Raw genomic sequence first — 20,303 nt, 5'->3', positions numbered from 1 at the left:
GGCCAGCACAGCAATGTTTACTTCTTTCTGTTCACAACCAAAACTACTGATTTCAAAGGTCCTGCTCCTTTTCAGTTACATAATCGAGAAAATTAGAATTATGAGTCTCTGAGGAGGAGTCCAAAGGGGTAATCCGGCGCCACAGAAAGAGATGGGAGACTACGACCTCCGCTTTCCGGACCACCAGTCGCCAGAGCGGGAGCATCCAGCGCTCGCCCACCGTCTTCCCTTCCCCACCTCCCGGCAGCGCGGCCGGGCTGGACTCTCCCGCCGTCTCCTCCCCTTCTCCGCTCAGCGCCCTCTCCGGGATGGGACGGGGAGGCGACTGCACCGCCGGCTTCCCCCTTCCGTCCTCCTTGGCTGCCGAGCCGGAGCCGCGCTGCCAGGAGGCCCCCTTCTCCTCCTCCTCAGGACGCGCGCCGCCTGCTGCCTCCTTGCCCGCCTGTCTGCTGCTCTCCGGGCTTTCGGGGCTAGAGCCGCCGCCGCCGCCGCCGCGCCTGGGAAGGGAGTCAGGTAAGAGGCGTCGCCTGAGGAGGGCTGCCTTTACTTTTGGCGCCGGACCTCAGGCGTCAATGCGGTGTGGAACTGCTTTAGGAGAATGCAATAGAATAAGCATGAGTAGGGGAGCAAGGCTTTCACAGATTCCTAATACTTATCTGTGTCTGAAAGCAAAGGGACCATGGGGAGGGGAGCGGGAAGTATTTTAAGGGAGCGCCCACTTATTTATGTATTTGTTTGATTTGTATATCGCTTTTCTCTCAAGGTGGTGCGCATGGTTCTCTTCCTGCCCTTTTCATCCTCACAACAACCTTGTGAGGTAGGTTGGGCTTAAGAGATGGTAAGGGCAGAGTGGGGATTCGAACCCTCTTCTCCCAGGTCCTTGTCCAACACTCTAACCACATGGTAGACCTTTGAGGGAAGTTTTTAATATTTAATGCTGTATTGTTTTAAACACTTGATTGGGAGCTGCCCAGAGTGGCTGGGGAAGGAATGGGTGGGGTATAAATAATAAATTATGGGTGGGGTATAAATAAATTATTATTATTATTATTATTATTATTATTATTATTATTATTATTATTTCAGCAAATTGCATTTTCCCGTTTCTAACCCCCCACCCCACCTGCTCTCTTTTAAATGCAATTATATACATCTCCCCCCCCCCTTTTTCTCAACAACAGGCAGTCAACCTTTTCCCACAATATCTAGTGGCTAAATAATGGCTTAATTAGTGCAAGGGCTCCATTGGCATGAATGGAGGAAGGACAAATGAAAGTGACCCAGAGCAAAGAAAGCTAAATTTCTTGTATGTACTGTATATGATTTGCCATTTCCAAAGTCACTGCTGGACCTCTTAATGTGGATATGTTGCATTGGGAACTAGGTATCCATGCAGCTATTTCAAATCTTTAAACACGAGCAGTACAAAACAAAAATCAAAGAAGATGTGCATACATATGTCTTCTGGTAGAATACATGCTCTGTGTAAATTTTCACATGGAAGCACTTTGAAAAAATTATCTATATGAGTTTCAGTGCTGATAACTTGTGGTCAATACAACACTGGAATCTCAGTCCCATAAGTTCTGAATCTTAAGAAATCAAATCTGTTCCACCACATAAAACACATAACCTAACTGCCAACTCCATGGTACTATTAATCTTAAGTATTTTGTGGAAAATATGACAGATTCAATTCAAAGAGATCAAATGAGCTGTCCCCAAAGAATCAATTTGATGAAAAGATACTTTGTGTGTAGAGCAGTTGAACAAAACTTGCCAACTAGGAGACCAACGTCATTACAAAAATCTTCCTCAGTAAATCTTGCTTCCCCACATCCAGTGGAAATTATGCAAAGCTGACCAAACCATGGGATTACTGTTTCAAATATCACTATATGCTTCTTCATAGTTGCCTTTATTAAACTAGAAAATGTTAGCTGCAGAGATCCCAGTGGCTCCATATGCAATTTAAGATAATAGAGCATAACTTTTAGCTTTCTCGGTATGGATTGACTACTGACAAGAAATGTTACGGCAGTGAATGAGAACTTTTCCAGGTATTTTAAGGAAGAAAAAGAGATCCCATCACTTGATTGCCGTAGGGGAGCCAAACATCTTTCTTCAAATAAATGTTGCTATTATTCTTAATGTTACTACAGTAAAAATAAATAAATAAGTTCCACAAAGTATCATCCTAAGACGGCGGCATTACATTACTGCTTGCTTATTTACATACATTACAAATATCAAACCACTGTGATCCAAAACCATTCCTCTTTTTTTGATGACTGAGCCAATTTTATGTTATTTGTCAATGTTTCAATCACAATTGTATCCCAACCCTTTTTGTACCAATATCCCAAATGTTTCTCTAAGGAACTGAAATTCCCGTTACAGTAGCATAACTGTAAGTGCTTTGTGGACTACATCTGCATGTGTTCTCATGAGCACCTATTGGACAGTATCCAAAAGATCCCGAGTAAACAGTAACACAACTCCCTTTTTTCTTATTTTGTTCCTTGACACTGGAGCATAGTATGAAGACATGTGATGCAGCAAAATTACTGCAGCCAAGCAGGTCTGGGCCTAGTTATTGCCTAGACTGGAGTCTTCTCAGAAACCCTAGGTATGCCATCTTGAGTTCCATAATAAATAAAGCTAGGATATAAATATAATAAGCAAATAAGGCAGAGATCCAAACCCCCAACTGTTGCACTGAAGGTGGGTGGGTCTTGGATGGGTTGGAGATCTTCCTTGGCCCAGTCCAAAACAGCTTCATTGGCCTCCCTCACGCATGAAGATCTCCATTCCGCCTGGCAAAAGTGCAGGTGGTCGGAAACACAGCCAGTGGGATTCCCACTGGCAGCAGCCCACAGAAAGACTCAAAACAGTAACAGGGAGGGGTGAGCCAGTCTGGGATCCACTGGCTCCAGAGCTGGCCCACTGCCATCACTTGATGGCTTTGGACCCGATTCACTGCCAGCTCCAGGCTGCTGTATCAGAGAACAGGTCTTTGCCTGCCCCTTCATCTTGCACCCAAGCTGGAATTAGGATTGTTCTATGTCCTTAGAGACTGACACTGTGTACACACCATACAACTGAAGCACATTTGAAGCATGTTACTTCCGTCAAAGGGTATTGGGAACTGCAGTTTACCCCTACATCTCCCAACAAACTACAGTTCCCAGGATTCTTTGGGAGGAGTTGAGTATGCTTTAAATCCACAGCAGTGATCAGAGGAGAAACAAGTGCTGATAGAAGAAATGCCACGGTGCATCTGTAACAGCGAAATGGATGCATTCGTCTGGCTCAACTGCAATAGAAGATGTCTCTCCTGTTTGATCTCTTCAGCCACAGCTGGCGCTGAAATTCTCCAGTGGTTTGACTTTAGCCCTGATAGCGCACTCTTCCATTGGTGGACGCTTCCATTGTTAAATCAGACGGATGCCAACAATGACAAAGAAAGAGTTTTATTGCATCCATTTGTCTTTTAATGGAACACAGTAATGAAGGCTTGCACATAATTCCCCCCCCCCAGTAGAATGTGCCCAAGGTTTTTAAGTACTGTTGAGCTTTAGCTGATTTAATGCTATTTTAATTTGGATACTTTATGTGTATTTTTAAATGGGTGTTGCCTGGTTTAATTGGGTGTCATCCATTTGGATTGTACCCTCTGTGGAGCAAGTGATACTGCGTCCACGTGTAAGAGAGCCCAGATGGCACCTTGTTTGAAAAAGAAAGGGGTGCTTTGAAGGAGGGAAGGAACAGAGGGGAAGGGAGTGCTTAACCCAAACTAAATCTGAGTAAATAAATAAGCTCTACGGGTGGTGCTGTGGGTTAAACCACAGAGCCTAGGACTTGCTGATCATAAGGTCGGCGGTTCAAATCCCCGCGTCGGGGTGAGCTCCCGTTGCTCGGTCCCTGCTCCTGCCAACCTAGAAGTTCGAAAGCACGTCAAAGTGCAAGTAGATAAATAGGTACCGCTCCGGTAGGAAGGTAAACGGCGTTTCCGTGTGCTGCTCTGGTTCGCCAGAAGCGGCTTAGTCATGCTGGCCACATGACCCGGAAGCTGGCCACATGACCCTTGGCCAATAAAGCGAGATGAGCGCCGCAACCCCAGAGTCGGTCATGACTGGACCTAATGGTCAGGGGTCCCTTTACCTTTACTGTATGCTAACCCATACTGTATTCTAACCCATGCTGCATAATATTGTGAGTGTTTGTAAATATGTGACCTTTACTTTGTTTTACATTTCCATTTATGTGTTGAAAAACTTAACATCTTGCCTTTCTCCAATGCTAAAGCCCTAGGAATGTTTCCTCAGAACTAAATCCCATTGAATTCGATGTATTACTTATTTATTTATTATTAAATTGTTAACCCACCTTTCCTCTACGAGCTCAAGATTGCAGACTCAGTCCCCCCCCCTTTTCCCATTTTATCCCCACCGCAGGTAAGTGTTGCGCAGAATTGCAGCCTTAAACTGCCCACACCACAGTACAAAAAGAAGTGAAAATATATGCACGAAATTCATAATCTCAGATCACAGCAAGTAAGTAAGTTAGTGTGGCACAGAAACGCCTGTTGTGGTGTGACGTGTTAGGCTTCACCATAGGAGATCCAGGTGCAAAATCTTTGCTCTATGTATGCTTCCTGTTGCAATATGCGAATCAACCTCTTCTGTGTAACCTGCTCCACACATGATTGTTTTGAGGAGTGAACATCCTTGGAAGAAGGGCAGAATACAAATGAATCAAATCACTGGAAAACTGGAAAACCTAGCAGTTTGAAAGCACATCAAGTGCAAGTAGATAAATAGGTACTGCTCTAGCGGGAAGGTAAACGGCGTTTCCGTGCACTGCTCTGGTTTGCCAGAAGCGGCTTAGTCATGCTGGCCACATGACCCGGAAGCTGTCTGTGGACAAACACCGTCTCCCTCGGCCTATAGAGCGAGATGAGCATGCAACTCCAGAGTCGTCCACGACTGGACCTAATGGTCCTTTACCTTTACCTTTACCTTTTTATTTTATCTGTATAAGCTGCCTTGAGTCTTGGATTGGGGAAAAGGTGGGATATAAGTAAATATAATAACAATAACAATAACAATATTGCTGCGTGTACATTCAGAAAGAAGCAGCATTAAAAGAAAGGTGCATGACATTTTTCTGGCAGTGATTGCCTGACGATAAAACTTAATCTCATTTCCTCTTGTCACAGTGACGTGCCCTGATTATCCATCTTGCTCCATTCTTTGTTCTTTCTGAAAAATGAAGAAAATGATCTCATGCTTCCTTTTGTTGGTTGGACTTTTCCCTGCCTTGGCCAGAGAGAGACACTTTCCAGGGACACTTTTAAGTCAAAGAAATGATGTTTCTTTACTTGGTGAGTAGCAAGTTGGCAATATCAAACAATACCTGCATACAGTTTAGGACTTCCTAACGCTTGTCGATTGTAAGCAATGGGGACTGCGCTGCTCTGCTCTTTCGGAGGGGATGATTATTGTGGAAGCCACAACACCAGAAATAGGATAGGGAAGTGGAGAAGTAGAACAGTTTGGGAAGATACATATACCATTATGATGAGTGGTCTTTTTAAACAAGCAACTCTACTTCTGGATGGACCAAAGAACCTGGTGAAGTGGCAGAGAGAGGCTTGCATAACCTTTTCCTTGCCTGCTGTTTTCTTTATAAGGTTACAAAACAGCCATGATTTTATGGGGAGGGGGGAGGACAGAGAGATAGTTGCTTTGGAGTGATTTGGAGCAAGAAACAGTGAACAAGAAAATAGTCAAGCACTCCCTTCTCTTCATTGCCTCCCTAGTGCCTGTTCCTTTCTGGAAGTAGCTTTTACTGCGTAAAAAGGCATGGTGGGTTGATGATTACATTCATAAATGTCTAGTTCGACACTTAAAATGGCACGTACATGTTGGGGAAATTGTTGGTATTAATAGCATCAATTATATGAATTATACCCTATTGCTTGAAGTGCCTGGAATAAATTAGTACAGTAAATCTATTTTGCTAGAAGCTCAACTAGATGACCTAATGCACATTTTATATTTCCATTGCTTATGAATGTGTCATAAACACTGGGTTCCAAATAAGAGGTTAGGGATCAAAATCACAAAAAATTAAGTTCTATGTTCACAGTTGTTGTTTTAAACCTTACTGCTTAGTATTGTTATCTATTGTTAGAATTGCATCAGAAAGTTCCATGAGGGGGGTATACCCTATCCTGTCCTTTCCTTTCCTTTTTGGTCTACATTAATTGTAAATCAGAGCCAGAATTGTGGGCATGGTTAAACAAAGCCAGAACTTTTCATTTCCATGTGATGTTTGCAAAGATTCCAAAATTTGCCTTGGCTAGAGTACTGCATTTGACCCAATTTCTTCTTATTTCTGATTAGTTAATTATGGAACATATACAAATGTTAATTATGGAACATATACAAAATCCACAGCTTTAGTTACTAACACTTGCCCTGAATATTAGTATTCCAAAGCTTCAACACTACTTCTAAAACTGATGCCAAAACAATGTCCTGGGAAGGATGAACCTGCACCTGGCATTCAAGTAAGAGCCCTGTGACAACTGACAGGGCCCATGGAGAAGACTGTGTTTGCTTTTTGGCTCCATTCCTTCATGTACTTGAGTCTGAAAAGTTACACTGAAAATAGCTCACTTAATTTTTTTACTTGAAATGATAAGCATCTTTTGAGGGTTAATTCCCCCTGACTTTTTTCAACTGCATTTGAATCAACAACAGATAATTCCAGCTTACGGCATAATTGGACGAGAAACAATGAACTGGATCCAACTCCTCAGATTGAGGTCCAGACTTCCTAGTTTGGTCTCCAGTGGTGACCAAACTTAAGTTCAGCCCTTCCAACTCTATTTTAATTTCTTTCTTTCTGACTTCATTCCTGCAAATATCCCTCGCGTGTTATCCATGTACAATTCTTATACCATAATTATTAGTGTTTTATTCTACGCTAGAAAAAAGAGAAATAACTGCATACAGGAGTGAGGTAATAATATGGAAAACTAATAAATACGCCAGCATTTCTGCATCTCATTAGAACTGGAATGCCATTTTTGCTCATTTTGGAGGATGAGCTGGTTCTGAAAACGTTAGCAACCTTTCTATGACTCTCTGAAGAAACCTTGACTGGAGCCCCCAAATGAATAAAACATAGTTACTTCATAGACCACAAATAACATTGTTGTTCTGTGCCCACAAATGTTCCTGGTTGCTGACAAAAGACCAAATGAACCAGAGGGAAATAAGGCCATTTCTCTTAATAAATTGCAGAAACATGTTTTCAGTATTTATCCTTGAACCATTTGCTTAAGTACACAACAATAGACAACAGTACAAAAAAACCCTAAAAAACTTATTTTGACTTTGTATCTCCCCAAGATGGAATGTTGCTTCAGTGCCTATAGAATATGCAGACTTAGGATAGGAGCCCATAATGTTAGGTGCTTACCACTAGCTAAAATTTGGTTGTTGCCTACATCTTTTATGCTAATTCACAATTCTTCTTTTAGTATTATTAGTACAGTCAAACCTTGGATCACGAACGCCTCTGTTTTGGAATGTTTCGGGCTCCCGAACGCCGAAAACACTGAAGTAAATGTTCCGGTTTTCGAATGTTTTTCGGAAGCCGAATGTCCTACGCAGCTTCCGCTTGGGTGCAGAAAGCTCCTGCAACCAATCAGAAGCCGCGCCTTGGTTGTTGAACATTTCGGAAGCCGATTGGGCTTCCGGAATGGATTACATTCGTCTACCGAGGTTTGATTGTAGCATGTTTATACTCCACTTTTCTTCCAAAGAGGTGAGACTGGTATATATGTTACTCGCCCCTCCCATTTCAGCCTTACAACAACCCTGTGAGATAGGCAAGGCTGAAAGATGGTGACTGTAGCAAGGTCATCCACTGAGCTTCATGGCCAAGTGGGGATTTGCACCTCGGTCTCCCAGGTCCTAGTCCAGCACTCTAACCAGAACACTAAAAATATTGGTGGATTGAGTGTCTCTGGGTTGTAAGTTAAATTTCATTTGCTTCCTAGTTCTCAATTCAAAATAGAAGCACTCTACCTGACCCATCATACTCACTTTGGGGAATTGTTTGTTTTATATATCTGCTTTCCCCCCTCCTTTTTCAGAAAACTTTTGCAATAACAAGCGGCTGGACCTTGTGTTCATCATCGACAGTTCTCGCAGTGTTCGCCCTTATGACTTTGAGAAAGTGAAAGAATTCATCTTAACCATCTTGCAGTTTTTGGACATTGGCCCGGATGCCACTAGAGTGGGACTCATTCAATATGCCAGCACAGTCAAACAGGAATTTTCCCTGAAGACCTTTAGGAGGAAACAGGATGTGGAGAGAGCAGTGAAAAGAATGTTGTACCTGGCCACAGGTACCATGACGGGATTAGCCATTCAGTATGCAGTGAACATCGCATTTTCAGAATCCGAAGGGGCTCGGCCACTCCGACAGAATGTGCCTAGAGTGATCATGATAGTGACAGATGGGAGGCCTCAGGATCCTGTCGCAGATGTTGCCGCAAAAGCCAGGAATTCGGGAATCCTGATTTTTGCTATTGGCGTGGGAAAAGTAGATATGAATACCCTCAAGTCCATTGGGAGTGAACCTTATGAAGACCATGTGTTTTTGGTTGCAAATTTTAGCCAGATTGAAACGCTGACTTCTGTGTTCCAGACTAAACTTTGTGGTAAGGCTCTTAAACGCAGATTTTGAAAGTTTTGTTGAAAAGTTTTTTAAAGGTGCCTCCCTACCTCCCTCTTGTTTTTAAAAGAAACAGATGTATGCCAGAACCACGGACTCCTTATCATGAAAGACAAATTGCAGTGTGTTTGATGAATAGACAGGTTTTTTGAGAAGCACCACAAATAATTATTTAAGACTGCGTTCAGATGCAACAACAAAAAACAGTTTTCCATTATGTACATGAGCCACAGTGAACCTTGGACACACACACTTTCCCTTTCCCTTTCTTCGCATGCGAAGGGAGGAAATGTAAAACTTCTGATTGCAGTCAGTAATGAACTGCATCTTCCTGTTTTCTCTAAATATGGTAAGCTGCCATAGGTCGTTCACCTGTACATGCCAGAATTAAACAATAGTTTAATATCCTGGTTTGTTAATTGATTATGATTTGTACAAAAAGTTTCACATGTTCAGACAGAATGGGAAACTGTGGATGGTTACAAACCTTGTTTGAAAGCTGTCAATGTCCCTTCATTCACAAAACTCATTGTGGCTCATACATGTGGCAACAAAAGATGATTTATCATTATGTCTAAATTTTAATATAAATTTAATATCCTGTATGAAATTCACAGTCATACTAGGATTAAAGCCTTCTCTATGACATGATAGATTTATTTCTATTTTACATTGAGTACCAATCAGCTGTGCAGATCTTCAGCCTGGCTAACCATGTGCAATTTCTGCACATGTGTGTACATTCTTACTTTCCCTTATTCTCAGGGTACAGTTGGCATAGGATTTGTGTCTTTAGAAATCTGTGGTATGTTCCTGAAGATAGAAATGACATCCACACGGTAACAGGAAAATCAGAAATTGTGATAGTTTGAACATGGACTGCAAAATCTAGAATCTAAATTTAAGAAATGCATTTCGTCCAAATAAATTTTATTTTTTTAAGGGGGGGTTATAAACACCTAGCATGTCATAGTTCTCACTGTGGTAAATATTAGAAGAACATAGACGGTCCACAGAAATCATTCAGGATTTACTCTCATTTGCATATACATCTCTCCATAATCTTATCACATTCTGACTCACATGAAAGCTCTCTCTGTGTTTAGTTACTGAGCTTTGAACATAAATTTGTGAATTGACCTGTAGGGCATGCTTGCCTGGAGCTTGAAACTGCCCCCAAAAATCCTGAAAATCAAGATACCATCTGCACAAAGAAACCACCACGCTGACATCAAATCTTAAATTGTGTGGACAGCACATTCCTCCGAACCCTCTTTTTATCCTCATCTGCAATACAGATTTGCTAAACACCAGTGGGTATGGGGACTGTGGGTATTAGATACGTTCACTTAATTCATCTAGCAAGCCCATCTGATCACTTTGGATAACAAAAGGGGCAGTGTGGTGTGTTGGATAGAATGGTGAACTTGAACCAGAAGACCTGGGTACCACTCTGCTCAGTCATAATGAAATATGATGCTGTGGCTGGAAGTAACAGGAAGGAAAGGATAGGAGTACTGATGCACACATGGCTGGGTTTGTGAAGGGATTGCTTTAGTGTGGGATTTTAATACAAAGATGTCCATATAAAAAAGATTTTTGAGCAGGAAAGACTATTTTGGTTCTCGTTTCATTCCTTTAATATGCATGTTCTCTTTGTCCGTTGAAAGAAAAACCTCTTATCTAGGTTTTTATACCTCTTACCTAGTCTTTTTGTATATTAAGTCTTTAGCAGAAGTAGTTTTGTTTAATTACTTTTCTGTTTTTCAGTCCAGCACATGTGCAGTGTGACTGAACATGGCTGTGATCATTTCTGCATCAACACTCCTGGATCTTACGTATGTAAATGCAAACAAGGGTATATTCTGAACTCAGACCAGAGGACTTGCAATAGTGAGTTTTCTATTGTATCTCTCTTACATCTTATCAACTCATAGATACAGTCTTTGGTGTAAAATTGCAAAGCTGTTGTGGTCTCAACGGCCTGAAAACATTTGACACTACTTCCTTGGAAAATCAATATATCCACTCCTGATAACTTTGGTTTATAAGGTAAAATGGTGGGATGGTTTTTTGGTGTGTGTATATAAACATATTCTAAGAAAGCTACATGTTAAGTTTTTCTAGTACAACATAGTGCAGTTTCTGATGTAAATGTAAAGCTGTATTTTCCTTTGCTGCATATCATTGGCTGCTTCTGGTGGGAACTGGACAATTGGGGAAACATCTTTGAGGGGGGAATTGCTAACATTTTCAGCAACAGATCCATTTTTTGTGGTTCTGCCCACAGGAACACCAACATTGCTATATAGTTGGTAGTACCTGTACCTCTTGCCTACGTCTTTCCCCTTTCAATTCTCCCATCATTTTAATAGTAGGAAAACTTTTTAAAAACACTTTGTATTTTCATTTTGTCTCGCATTTTCTTTTTCCTCTGTGCCAAAGATTTCTTCACTTTCCTTGCCAAAACAGTGCGTGATATCTAGTCTCAGATCTTGTCATGGTTATTGCTTGCTATAGTGTAGAATACATTTAAAATACAAAATGTTTTATCTAATATCTGGAGTCTTAGACTAGGACTTGTCTCCTGTTTATGTCACCCTGTAACATGTTGAAAAAATAATTAGCTGCAATAGTCATGTCCAGAAGATCAGCATGGCATTGTGGCACCAAATGCTTTATACACTTCTCCACAGTGTTTATAGTGAAGATTTCCCTCAGAGGCAAATCATTATGTTTTTCCTCCACTTGTGTCTCAAAATAAACATTATATAGTAGCACATGGCTTTTTTTGGATTCTAAGTAGCCTTCCTTCCTATGATAACTTAGTTCAAGTTATGTACAGCAAAGTGATAAAAATTACAAATAGCAAGGGCATAATTAAATAGAAGGTGCCCCTACACCACAACTTTATGACATACACCTTATTGCCTTCTCTTATAAAGTACTGATTTAGGACAAACAAAATAAAATAATTCCTTCCAGTAGCACCTTAGAGACCAATTAAGTTTGTTATTGGTATGAGCTTTCATGTGCATGCACGCTTCTTCAAATAGCTCCACACTTCTTCATATATCTTCTTCAGGTGTATCTGAAGAAGTGTGCATGCACACAAAAGCTCATGCCAATAACAAACTTAGTTGGTCTCTAAGGTGCTACTGGAAGGAATTATTTTATTTTGTTTCGACTACGGAAGACCAACACAGCTACCTACTTGTAACTGATTTAGGACAGTAGTGCAGAAAATTGGCTGCAAGGAACATTATGATGAGTGGTGCCTAATGGGTGACCATGAAAATTGCCAGAAATTGGTGCAGTAGGAATACGCATTAATTCACCAGTAGAATCGCCTTTCCTGACACAGCACATAAGTGTCTTCACTGCAATCAAGTGCAGAGGGAAAGAGAGTCATGGAGGGAGCAAGAGTGATGACGGTCCATTTATATACCTTTCTAAAGATTTTTCTCGCTTTTTAAAAAATGGCATAGTTATATTGTGGCCTAAGCTAAGTATAGATTCCCGAAGATATTTTTTCCCTGGTAACTATGGCCAAGGAAGCATGTGTGACAGCTGTGGATGTATGCGCTGATGATGGCCCTGTCACACCTCTTGTAGAATATTAAGAAAGGTAGATGCTAGAACAGTTTTGTTGGCAAGGGTTAGATTCAAGCTGATGCAGCTCTAGTGTGGTTTATTTATTGCCTTATTTTAATTATTTGTTTTACATATTAATATGCCACCTTTCAGAATGACAGTTTGCATCAAATAAAAGCAATTTTAAAAAGCCCACTACTACAGTGTGATCCAAAAATATTGAGTGGATTCATCTAACCAGCCCCATCAGCCGAAGCTTTCTGGCCAGGGTTTTCCTCCTCTTTCCCCCGCTGCACCACATAACATTGGCTCTGATGGGATCAGGAGAACCACCCCAAAACAGTGTGCAGGAGGAAGAAAGCAGTATCATTCTGTTTGGCAAGCTGGAATGATTACGTAGATTGAATGTTGGGAAGAGTGTGATGGTGATTTCCACTCATTGTATTTTTTTATTTTTTTATTTGCATGTGTTGTCGAATGTCCAGAAGCATATAAGGCCAAAAGCACATTCCTCACATGGTCTCTAATCTCTGCAGATATAAATAAGCCTTGTTTACATTTTCAGACAATACATGGTCTGAAAGATGTATTTCACTAAACGCTAGCATCGGCTTTCAGTTAACTCCCACTCTAAATTTAACATCCTCAAAATCACTTACCCTTTCTATTCTCTCAAAATCAAGGGCTATAATTCACATCTCATTAAAGTAAATGGCAAGGCTCTCACCAGTAGTTCAGGTTCGTGAATTTCACTCACTGGTTGCAGTTCCACAACCAGTTTATACATATATGTGACCCATTAATTTAATCAGCATTGACTTAGACGTACAGGAAATGTGCCCCTGTGTTAGTTGGCTTCCCTACACCCAATATCCAGATGTTGAGTGTGGATGCCTGTACAGTGGTACCTCGGGTTAAGTACTTAATTTGTTCCAGAGGTCCATTCTTAACCTGAAACTGTTCTTAACCTGAAGCACCACTTTAGCTAATGGGGCCTCCCGCTGCCAGAGCATGATTTCTGTTCTCATCCTGAACCAAAGTTCTTAACCCAAGGTAATATTTCTGGGTTAGCGGAGTCTGTAACCTGAAGCGTCTGTAACCCGAGGTACCACTGTAACAAGAAAAGCCCAAAGTTGACATGTATTAGAGACTGAAGAAGGGTACTTTAAAGTATTGATATCACAAGTCTGGAATTCCCCGCACAGAGCAGCCTGCAACAGCTTATCCCTTCCTATTTTTAAAGAGAATTTGAAAGGGAGAAGAAAGGAGGATTTTGGAAGGCTTCTTAAAATCGATTAAAACCATTCTGCTTGCTAAACAGAATTGGTTCATCAAGCAGATGAGAGTTCATTTTATTTTTAGTGTCAAGATCAGGAGCAGTCAGTGGGGTCACTGCCATGGAAACCAGCCTCTTGGCATTGGGATTTTTTGCTGCTTACTAGGACAGTGGCTGAAAGAGGATGGCAATGAGGTTGGACTGGCTCAGGCACACCAGGGAAGGCATCAGATTGGCTCTGCTGGTGTGTTTGTGTCCTGGTAAGCAGCAGTGATGCAGCCCCACCAGCCCCATTGGGGTTTTTTTCTGCAACAGACTAACATGGCTATCCTTAGTTTTACTACTGTTATTTTGTTTGTGTTGTTGGTTTCTAAATAGCTGCACCTTTTAAATAATGTTTTGTTTATTTTCACATTTGGGCAATTAAGATTTCCTTTTCAAAAGGAAACAAAATGTGTCAGGCATAGAGGGAACTTTGAAGAGACTAGATAAAGCGTATCCAGTTTGTTCGTGCAGAAAACAAACCTAATCAAATTCTTGGCTGGGGGGAAGTAAGCATGCCATTCTCTGGGAAAGCATGCATTTGTCACAGCGAGCACAGATTGTATAAGTAAACAGTTGCTTCTTTTACCAAATATTTAATCTATGTTTTCAGAATTATGTCTAGGTTTTTAAAGTACCGGTATCACATATCAGTTTTGACACTTTGTTTTAGAATGTTTTATTTTTTTATGAAGTTGTTTATATATCATGGGCTTGTGCTAAACATGACTTGCTTATTTTAATCTCTTTCTCACATGTATCTTTAAATACGTCCCAATCTCCCTGGTCGTAAATTCTTGAGGTAGGAAAAACAATCTGAATAAGCAAGCGTGACTTTCAATCACTTAAGTAGTACTGATTGTGGATATTTAGTTTCTAGGCTGTAGGGGCAATTAGTGACCTGATACTGGTTAATAATAATAATAATAATAATAATAATAATAATAATAATTTATTATTTATACCCTGCCCATCTGGCTGGGCCTCCCCAGCCACTCTGGGCGGCTTCCATAAAAACCAAAAATACAGTAAAATCACACGTTAAAAACTTCCCTGAACAGGGCTGCCTTAAGATGTCTTCTGAATGTCAGGTAGTTGTTTATCGCTTTGACATCTGCTGGAAGGGCGTTCCACAGGGTGGGCGCCACTACCGAGAAGGCCCTCTGCCTGGTTCCCTGTAGCTTTGCTTCTCGCAATGAGGGAACCGCCAGAAGGCCCTCGGCGCTGGACCTCAGCGTCCGGGCAGAATGATGGGGGTGGAGACGCTCCTTCAGGTATACTGGACCGACGCCGTTTAGGGCTTTAAAGGTCAGCACCAACACTTTGAATTGTGCTCGGAAACATACTGGGAGCCAATGTAGGTCTTTCAAGACCGGTGTTATATGGTCTCGGCGGCCGCTCCCAGTCACCAGTCTAGCTGCCGCATTCTGGATTAGTTGTAGTTTCCGAGTCACCTTCAAAGGTAGCCCCACATAGAGTGCATTGCAGTAGTCCAAGCGGGAGATAACCAGAACATGCACCACTCTGGCGAGGCAGTCTGTGGGCAGATAGGGTCTCAGCCTACGTACCAGATGGAGCTGGTAAACAGCTGCCCTGGACACAGATTTGACCTGTGCCTCCATGGACAGCTGTGAGTCCAAAATGACTCCCAGGCTGCACACCTGGTCCTTCAGGGGCACAGTTACCCCATTCAGGACCAGGGAATCCTCCACACCTGCCCGCCTCCTGTCCCCCAGAAACAGTACTTCTGTCTTGTCAGGATTCAAATACTGCAAAGTATTTTCTTTTTTAATTGCTTGAATCCTATTTCTTGAGGGAGATCATTCTAGCTCAAAAGATCTTTCAGAATTTTAAACTAAAAGCATATTTATACTGCTACCAAATCTGCTGGTTGGCTATATATTGGCTTTGGGATGGGACTGCTCTGCATAGCAGAAGATACTGAGACATGTTTTAAGGCACCCACTCAACTCACAGAGTATAGTTCATGTAGGAGATTACCAGCCAAACCTAACAAACGCATATTCTTGCTAGTTAGCATGAGACGGGGCTAAGTCCACAGAGCTGTATTACTGATAGGCAGATACTCAGACCATACAATTGGTAGAGAGGGCTGTGTGTGACGTCATTTCCGTCCTCTCCTAGTGAGGAAGGGGTATATAGGACTTCCTGTTCCTCTCCCTGTTCCTTTGACTAGTGTTGGATGCTGATAGGCCTCCGCTTGCTGCAGCTTTTAGGCATATGGCTGAAGCTGGTTATGTTGTAAATATAAGTGTTTTGCCTGCATAGTTTTTACTGCTGCCACTTCTGTGAACCAGTGCAATATTATAAGTAAGTAAATTATATATATATTTACTTACTTTACAAGCTGTTGCCTGATTCTTTGTTAAGCAGGGTAAGAAGGGGAAAGCCAACTTACTTTGTTAGCTGGATTTGCTCCAAAGGAGGCTTTGCAGCCTAATTCCTATGCTTCTGATTTTGCTGCCGAGGTTGGGATTTTGAAACTCTGTTCAACCCACACATGAGGGAGCCTAGAGAAATGAATTGTGATTAGTATATCTTCTCTTACCTATTAAAACCCATCCCACAGGTCACACTTCGTTGACCCCAGTTTCATTCTGCACAAACTCAGAGAGGTAGCTGTGTTAGTCTTCTGCAACAAAAGCAACAGCAGAGTCTTGCAACACAGCATTTATTATGGCATAAACTGGTGGTAGCCATTGTGGAGCCCTCCATATGTTGTGGACTAATTATCAGGAAATCTGCATAGGTTTGCAATTCAGTGCTATTCAATCTCATTTCAAGTAAATCTTCCAGAAGTTCTCCCATTTCTGTCCATGTGGTAATGGAAGGTTCTGATACAATTTTAGCCAGAGAGCTTGGTTTTAAGCCAGTTGATCTGATTGTAACATTTGCTGTTCCTGCAGATTAGTTCTGCATCCAACAGATAATTTTGGGTAAGGTAACAAAGCAAATCTATATGTTCACAAACATCTCCAATATTACTGTCCTCTCTGCATGCAGATACTATATGATATGAAAGATTTCAGGACCTGAGACAAAAAGAAAAGGTAGAACTGAAGATGGCACAGGCTGCAATCCCAGTTCTTTCTAAGATTGTGGTGTAATTTTTATATTTTGCAGCCCAGGACCTATGCGAAGTCGAAAAGCATGATTGCGAACAGATATGCGTGAATACACCCGGATCCTATGTTTGCCAATGTTATGATGGTTATGAACTTGAGGAAGATGGAAAGAAATGCTTCAGTATGTATCCGCTTCCTATTTTTCTTATACTTAAAAAAAGAAAGCAAGGAAAAAGAGGCTGCTTTTATTGCGATAACTGTCTTGGATATCTCTAGTCTCCTATATTCAGTTTGGAGTATCAGGGATGACCGGGTGGCTGAGACCCATAAGCTGTCAGCTCACACGTTCCATTGCTTGTGGGGAATGGAAGGTTCTGTAGGCTGCAAAGCCGTAAGATAACATCTTGCAGAACTAATGTGGGAATAGGATGAAGGGAAGGAAGAATTCATGTGTTGCCACTCTAAGCAGGAGAACTCCAGCAATGGCAGGAAAATTATCAGACACAACAACAAACTAAAAAGTTTAAGGGCACAAGCTCTTTGTGGTAGCTATGTGAGTTGTTCCTAATGTTATGATTGATCTGCTGTTTCCCACATTGTGGACTTCCCTTTTCTGGAGCTGGAAGGGAACACCTCCACATTTCATTAAAGAGTGTTCCTTGATGCTAAACAACTGTCTTTCTCAGGCTCCAGTTTTTAAAAGCTTGCTAAAAAAATATGTGAAAGCATACTGATTCCATCATATGTTCAAGTTTTCTTAGGCCCATAAACACAGTCACACCCCAATACTTTGTAAGCAAAACAGCTTCCCACAGCTGTACATTCTCTCTAGCAAACTTCACTCTGAAACCCATAAAACTTATTGCTTTTCAAATAACAGCTGTTTTATGTTACTACTTTGCATGAGGAATGGGCTGTTCTTTGTTCTAATGAATACTTTACTTTCTGATTGCTGAATACTTAAACTTATTATATATAAATCGGATGCATTTCCATTTACATGCACTATGTTCTCTTTTTGTTTATTTAAGTATTTTCATTTGTTTGAATACCTCCTGTCCTATGCCCTACTGAGATCCCTAAAAGTCAAAGCCATCTTCTTTTGTATAGTATTCGTTAATTTCTCCTGGGGCACATAGACACACTAGCTCTTCTGTAACTGTGCAACTCCTTTCCCCTAGAGAGTTCTCACAGCCCAAATATCTAGCTTAAGTGCCATGATACTTTTCTTTTTCTTTAAGCTAAGGCTGAGCTATAGACAGCTCTCAGATCAGCCAGAAGCTGAAACAGACTAAAGAGACTGATAGGAAGACTTTTACAGTTTTTTCTATCCAGGAGGGCCCAATGGCCAACTGGGGGGGAAGGGAGGGACTAATCCAGAGCCTGAGAACATTTCACTAGAAGGAACTTGTTCCAAATGGCAGCTACATAGAGAATGGAACCCAGTTCTAGCCCTGGCAGCTTCTGGCACTTCAGGGACACAAGGGTTTAATAAAAGCATTTCCATGCAATTTCAACCATAGTTTAAGCTTCTCTGCTCAGACTTAATTATATTCCAGGTTCATTGGATAATTTAGCAGGATCTTATTAGTGGCTTATGGAATGACGAGTCCTCTTCTCACTCTCAAAACATGTCTATTCTCATATTCATGTTATGTATTTTCCCTTCCTCTTGACCTAATTCTACAGAGGTGTGGCTTCTCTACATTTAGCTTGGAGGAACTCCATAATACAGTATATGCAGCTTATAGGCAGCTTAGGCTGAAGTCCCATGTACCTTCCAAATGAGTAAATCTAAATGAGCACAGTGGGACTTACTTCCAATTGTGTGCTGAAAAAAACATAATATATTTTTTTTTATGAATGCCCTTACCCTAGCCATATTTATTTAGATTTAATTATCATTGATTTCAGTGGACCTATATCCATCTAACAGTGCTTAAGGTTGTGGTCCTGTTGTACACTCCATTTTAGATTTTTCTACACCTTGAACTTTTAAGATACAATTTGCAGTGGCTCACGGGAATACTGTTCCCTAACATTTCCAGTGGTCAGGCATGAGTGTTGTTGCTTACGGTAGCTAAAACTTTACCACCTGAGCACAAGGGAAAGGTGTCAGCAGGTTCAGGGGAACCCTAAGTTTTGCAGAAGACAAAAGTGCTTTCTTTCTCAAGAGTGGATTATATGTGCCAAATGAAATACTACTACTTTTCTCAAGAGTTGATGATATGTGCCAGATACTATTAGTTTCAGAAACCTAGAATAGTCATGTTGTCTGAACATCTCAACTTTACCCCAGGAATAAAGAGTAAATTACAGTCAAATCAGAGCCCAGCCATTCTGAATTCTGTGTGGTGCTTAATAATTGAATCTGTAGGACAGAAAAAAACTAAACAGTTTAAACATCAAGAACCAATGTTTTGACTGAAGTGAAGTAATACTGCAACACAGCACATATGTGTATGTGAGAACACACAAAAGATGTTGCATATGTTGTGTTTTGTGTGTGTACATTATCCCTCGCCAGATAAAATTGTGTGCCCTTCACTGTTAATATTAGAGATGACTGACCCTCATCAGGATACTATAATTTCTTTCTTGCAACTCTTTGTTGGAATCCATTGCAATGTATATATGATTGGGACCAGACCATAGAAGGCAATATGTTCAGTACCCTCCACACCCTTCTGGCTTTCAAACAATGTGAAATAGTTAACAAAAGTAGTAATCAGAAGCAGATAAACATGTTTTCAGGGGAAAGGAACAACAACAAAAAACAGATGGGAGAATTGTAGTCAGTTTTTTTCCATGCCAATGGCCAATATCCCTAGTAACAACAACCATCTATGCATATGTTCTCTCTCCTGCAATACAGCAGACTAGGTGAAGTGACTTTAAGATATACGTCTGTCAACTACCTTGCTGGGAATTAGCTATAAAGCAAATTCACATGTAAAGTATAAGAAGAACCAAACTGCCATTTTTATTTTTTTAAAAAAGACTAATGGAAATTTTGCTTACTTTACACTGATACAAGTTGGTCTAATAAAATATCATCTTAAATGCTCTTTATTGCTAGATATTCCTATAAATGCTATTCAGATAAATGTTATAAATAGTTGGTCTTTATGCTGTCCTATAAGTTTAGTATGTTTACAATTCATATTGCCTCATTTCAAAGTGGATATTGTAGAGCTGTAAAAGATTTATTATGTTTTTGTATATGCAGGAATCTGCCCAGAGTGGCTGGGGCAACCTATTCAGATGGGCAGGGTACAAATAATAATAAGATGATGATGTGTGTAATAATTGGGACTTTTTAGTTTAGAAAAAAGGCAAGCAAGTGGGGACATGATAGAGATTTATAACATCATGCATGATGTCGAGAAAGTGGATAGAAAGAAACTGTTCTCAGGAAGCTGAATGCTGGTTGTAGCCAATGCTAGTCCTGCTCAGAGCAGACCCACTGAAATTAAGGGACACAACTAATATCCATGAATTTCAATGGGTCTACTCTGAGTAAGGGATCCAACCCTATTACTCATCTA

The 20,303-nt window shown here is 40.9% G+C and overlaps 1 protein-coding gene across 2 annotated transcripts in view; it reads left to right on the top strand.

Annotated features, from left to right (window-relative positions):
* The first annotated feature begins 355 nt into the window (after positions 1-355).
* MATN2 (matrilin 2) overlaps positions 356-20,303 on the top strand; it is a 53,940-nt gene continuing 33,992 nt past the window's right edge. The window contains exons 1-5 of one of the 2 annotated variants that reach the window (XM_083749775.1): positions 356-513; positions 5,222-5,386; positions 8,174-8,743; positions 10,528-10,650; positions 16,814-16,936. In XM_083749775.1, the coding sequence (XP_083605901.1) occupies positions 5,272-5,386; positions 8,174-8,743; positions 10,528-10,650; positions 16,814-16,936 (931 nt within the window). In that variant the 5' untranslated portion in view covers positions 356-513; positions 5,222-5,271. Of the gene's footprint in view, positions 514-796; positions 818-5,221; positions 5,387-8,173; positions 8,744-10,527; positions 10,651-16,813; positions 16,937-20,303 lie in introns of those variants that run through there. The other variant, XM_083749776.1, reaches the window with a different exon arrangement.

This window comes from Podarcis gaigeae, assembly GCF_964106915.1.
Source record: "Podarcis gaigeae genome assembly, chromosome: 7".
NCBI classification, from domain to species: domain Eukaryota; kingdom Metazoa; phylum Chordata; class Lepidosauria; order Squamata; family Lacertidae; genus Podarcis; species Podarcis gaigeae.
This window is presented reverse-complemented; position numbering and strand designations above follow the sequence as displayed.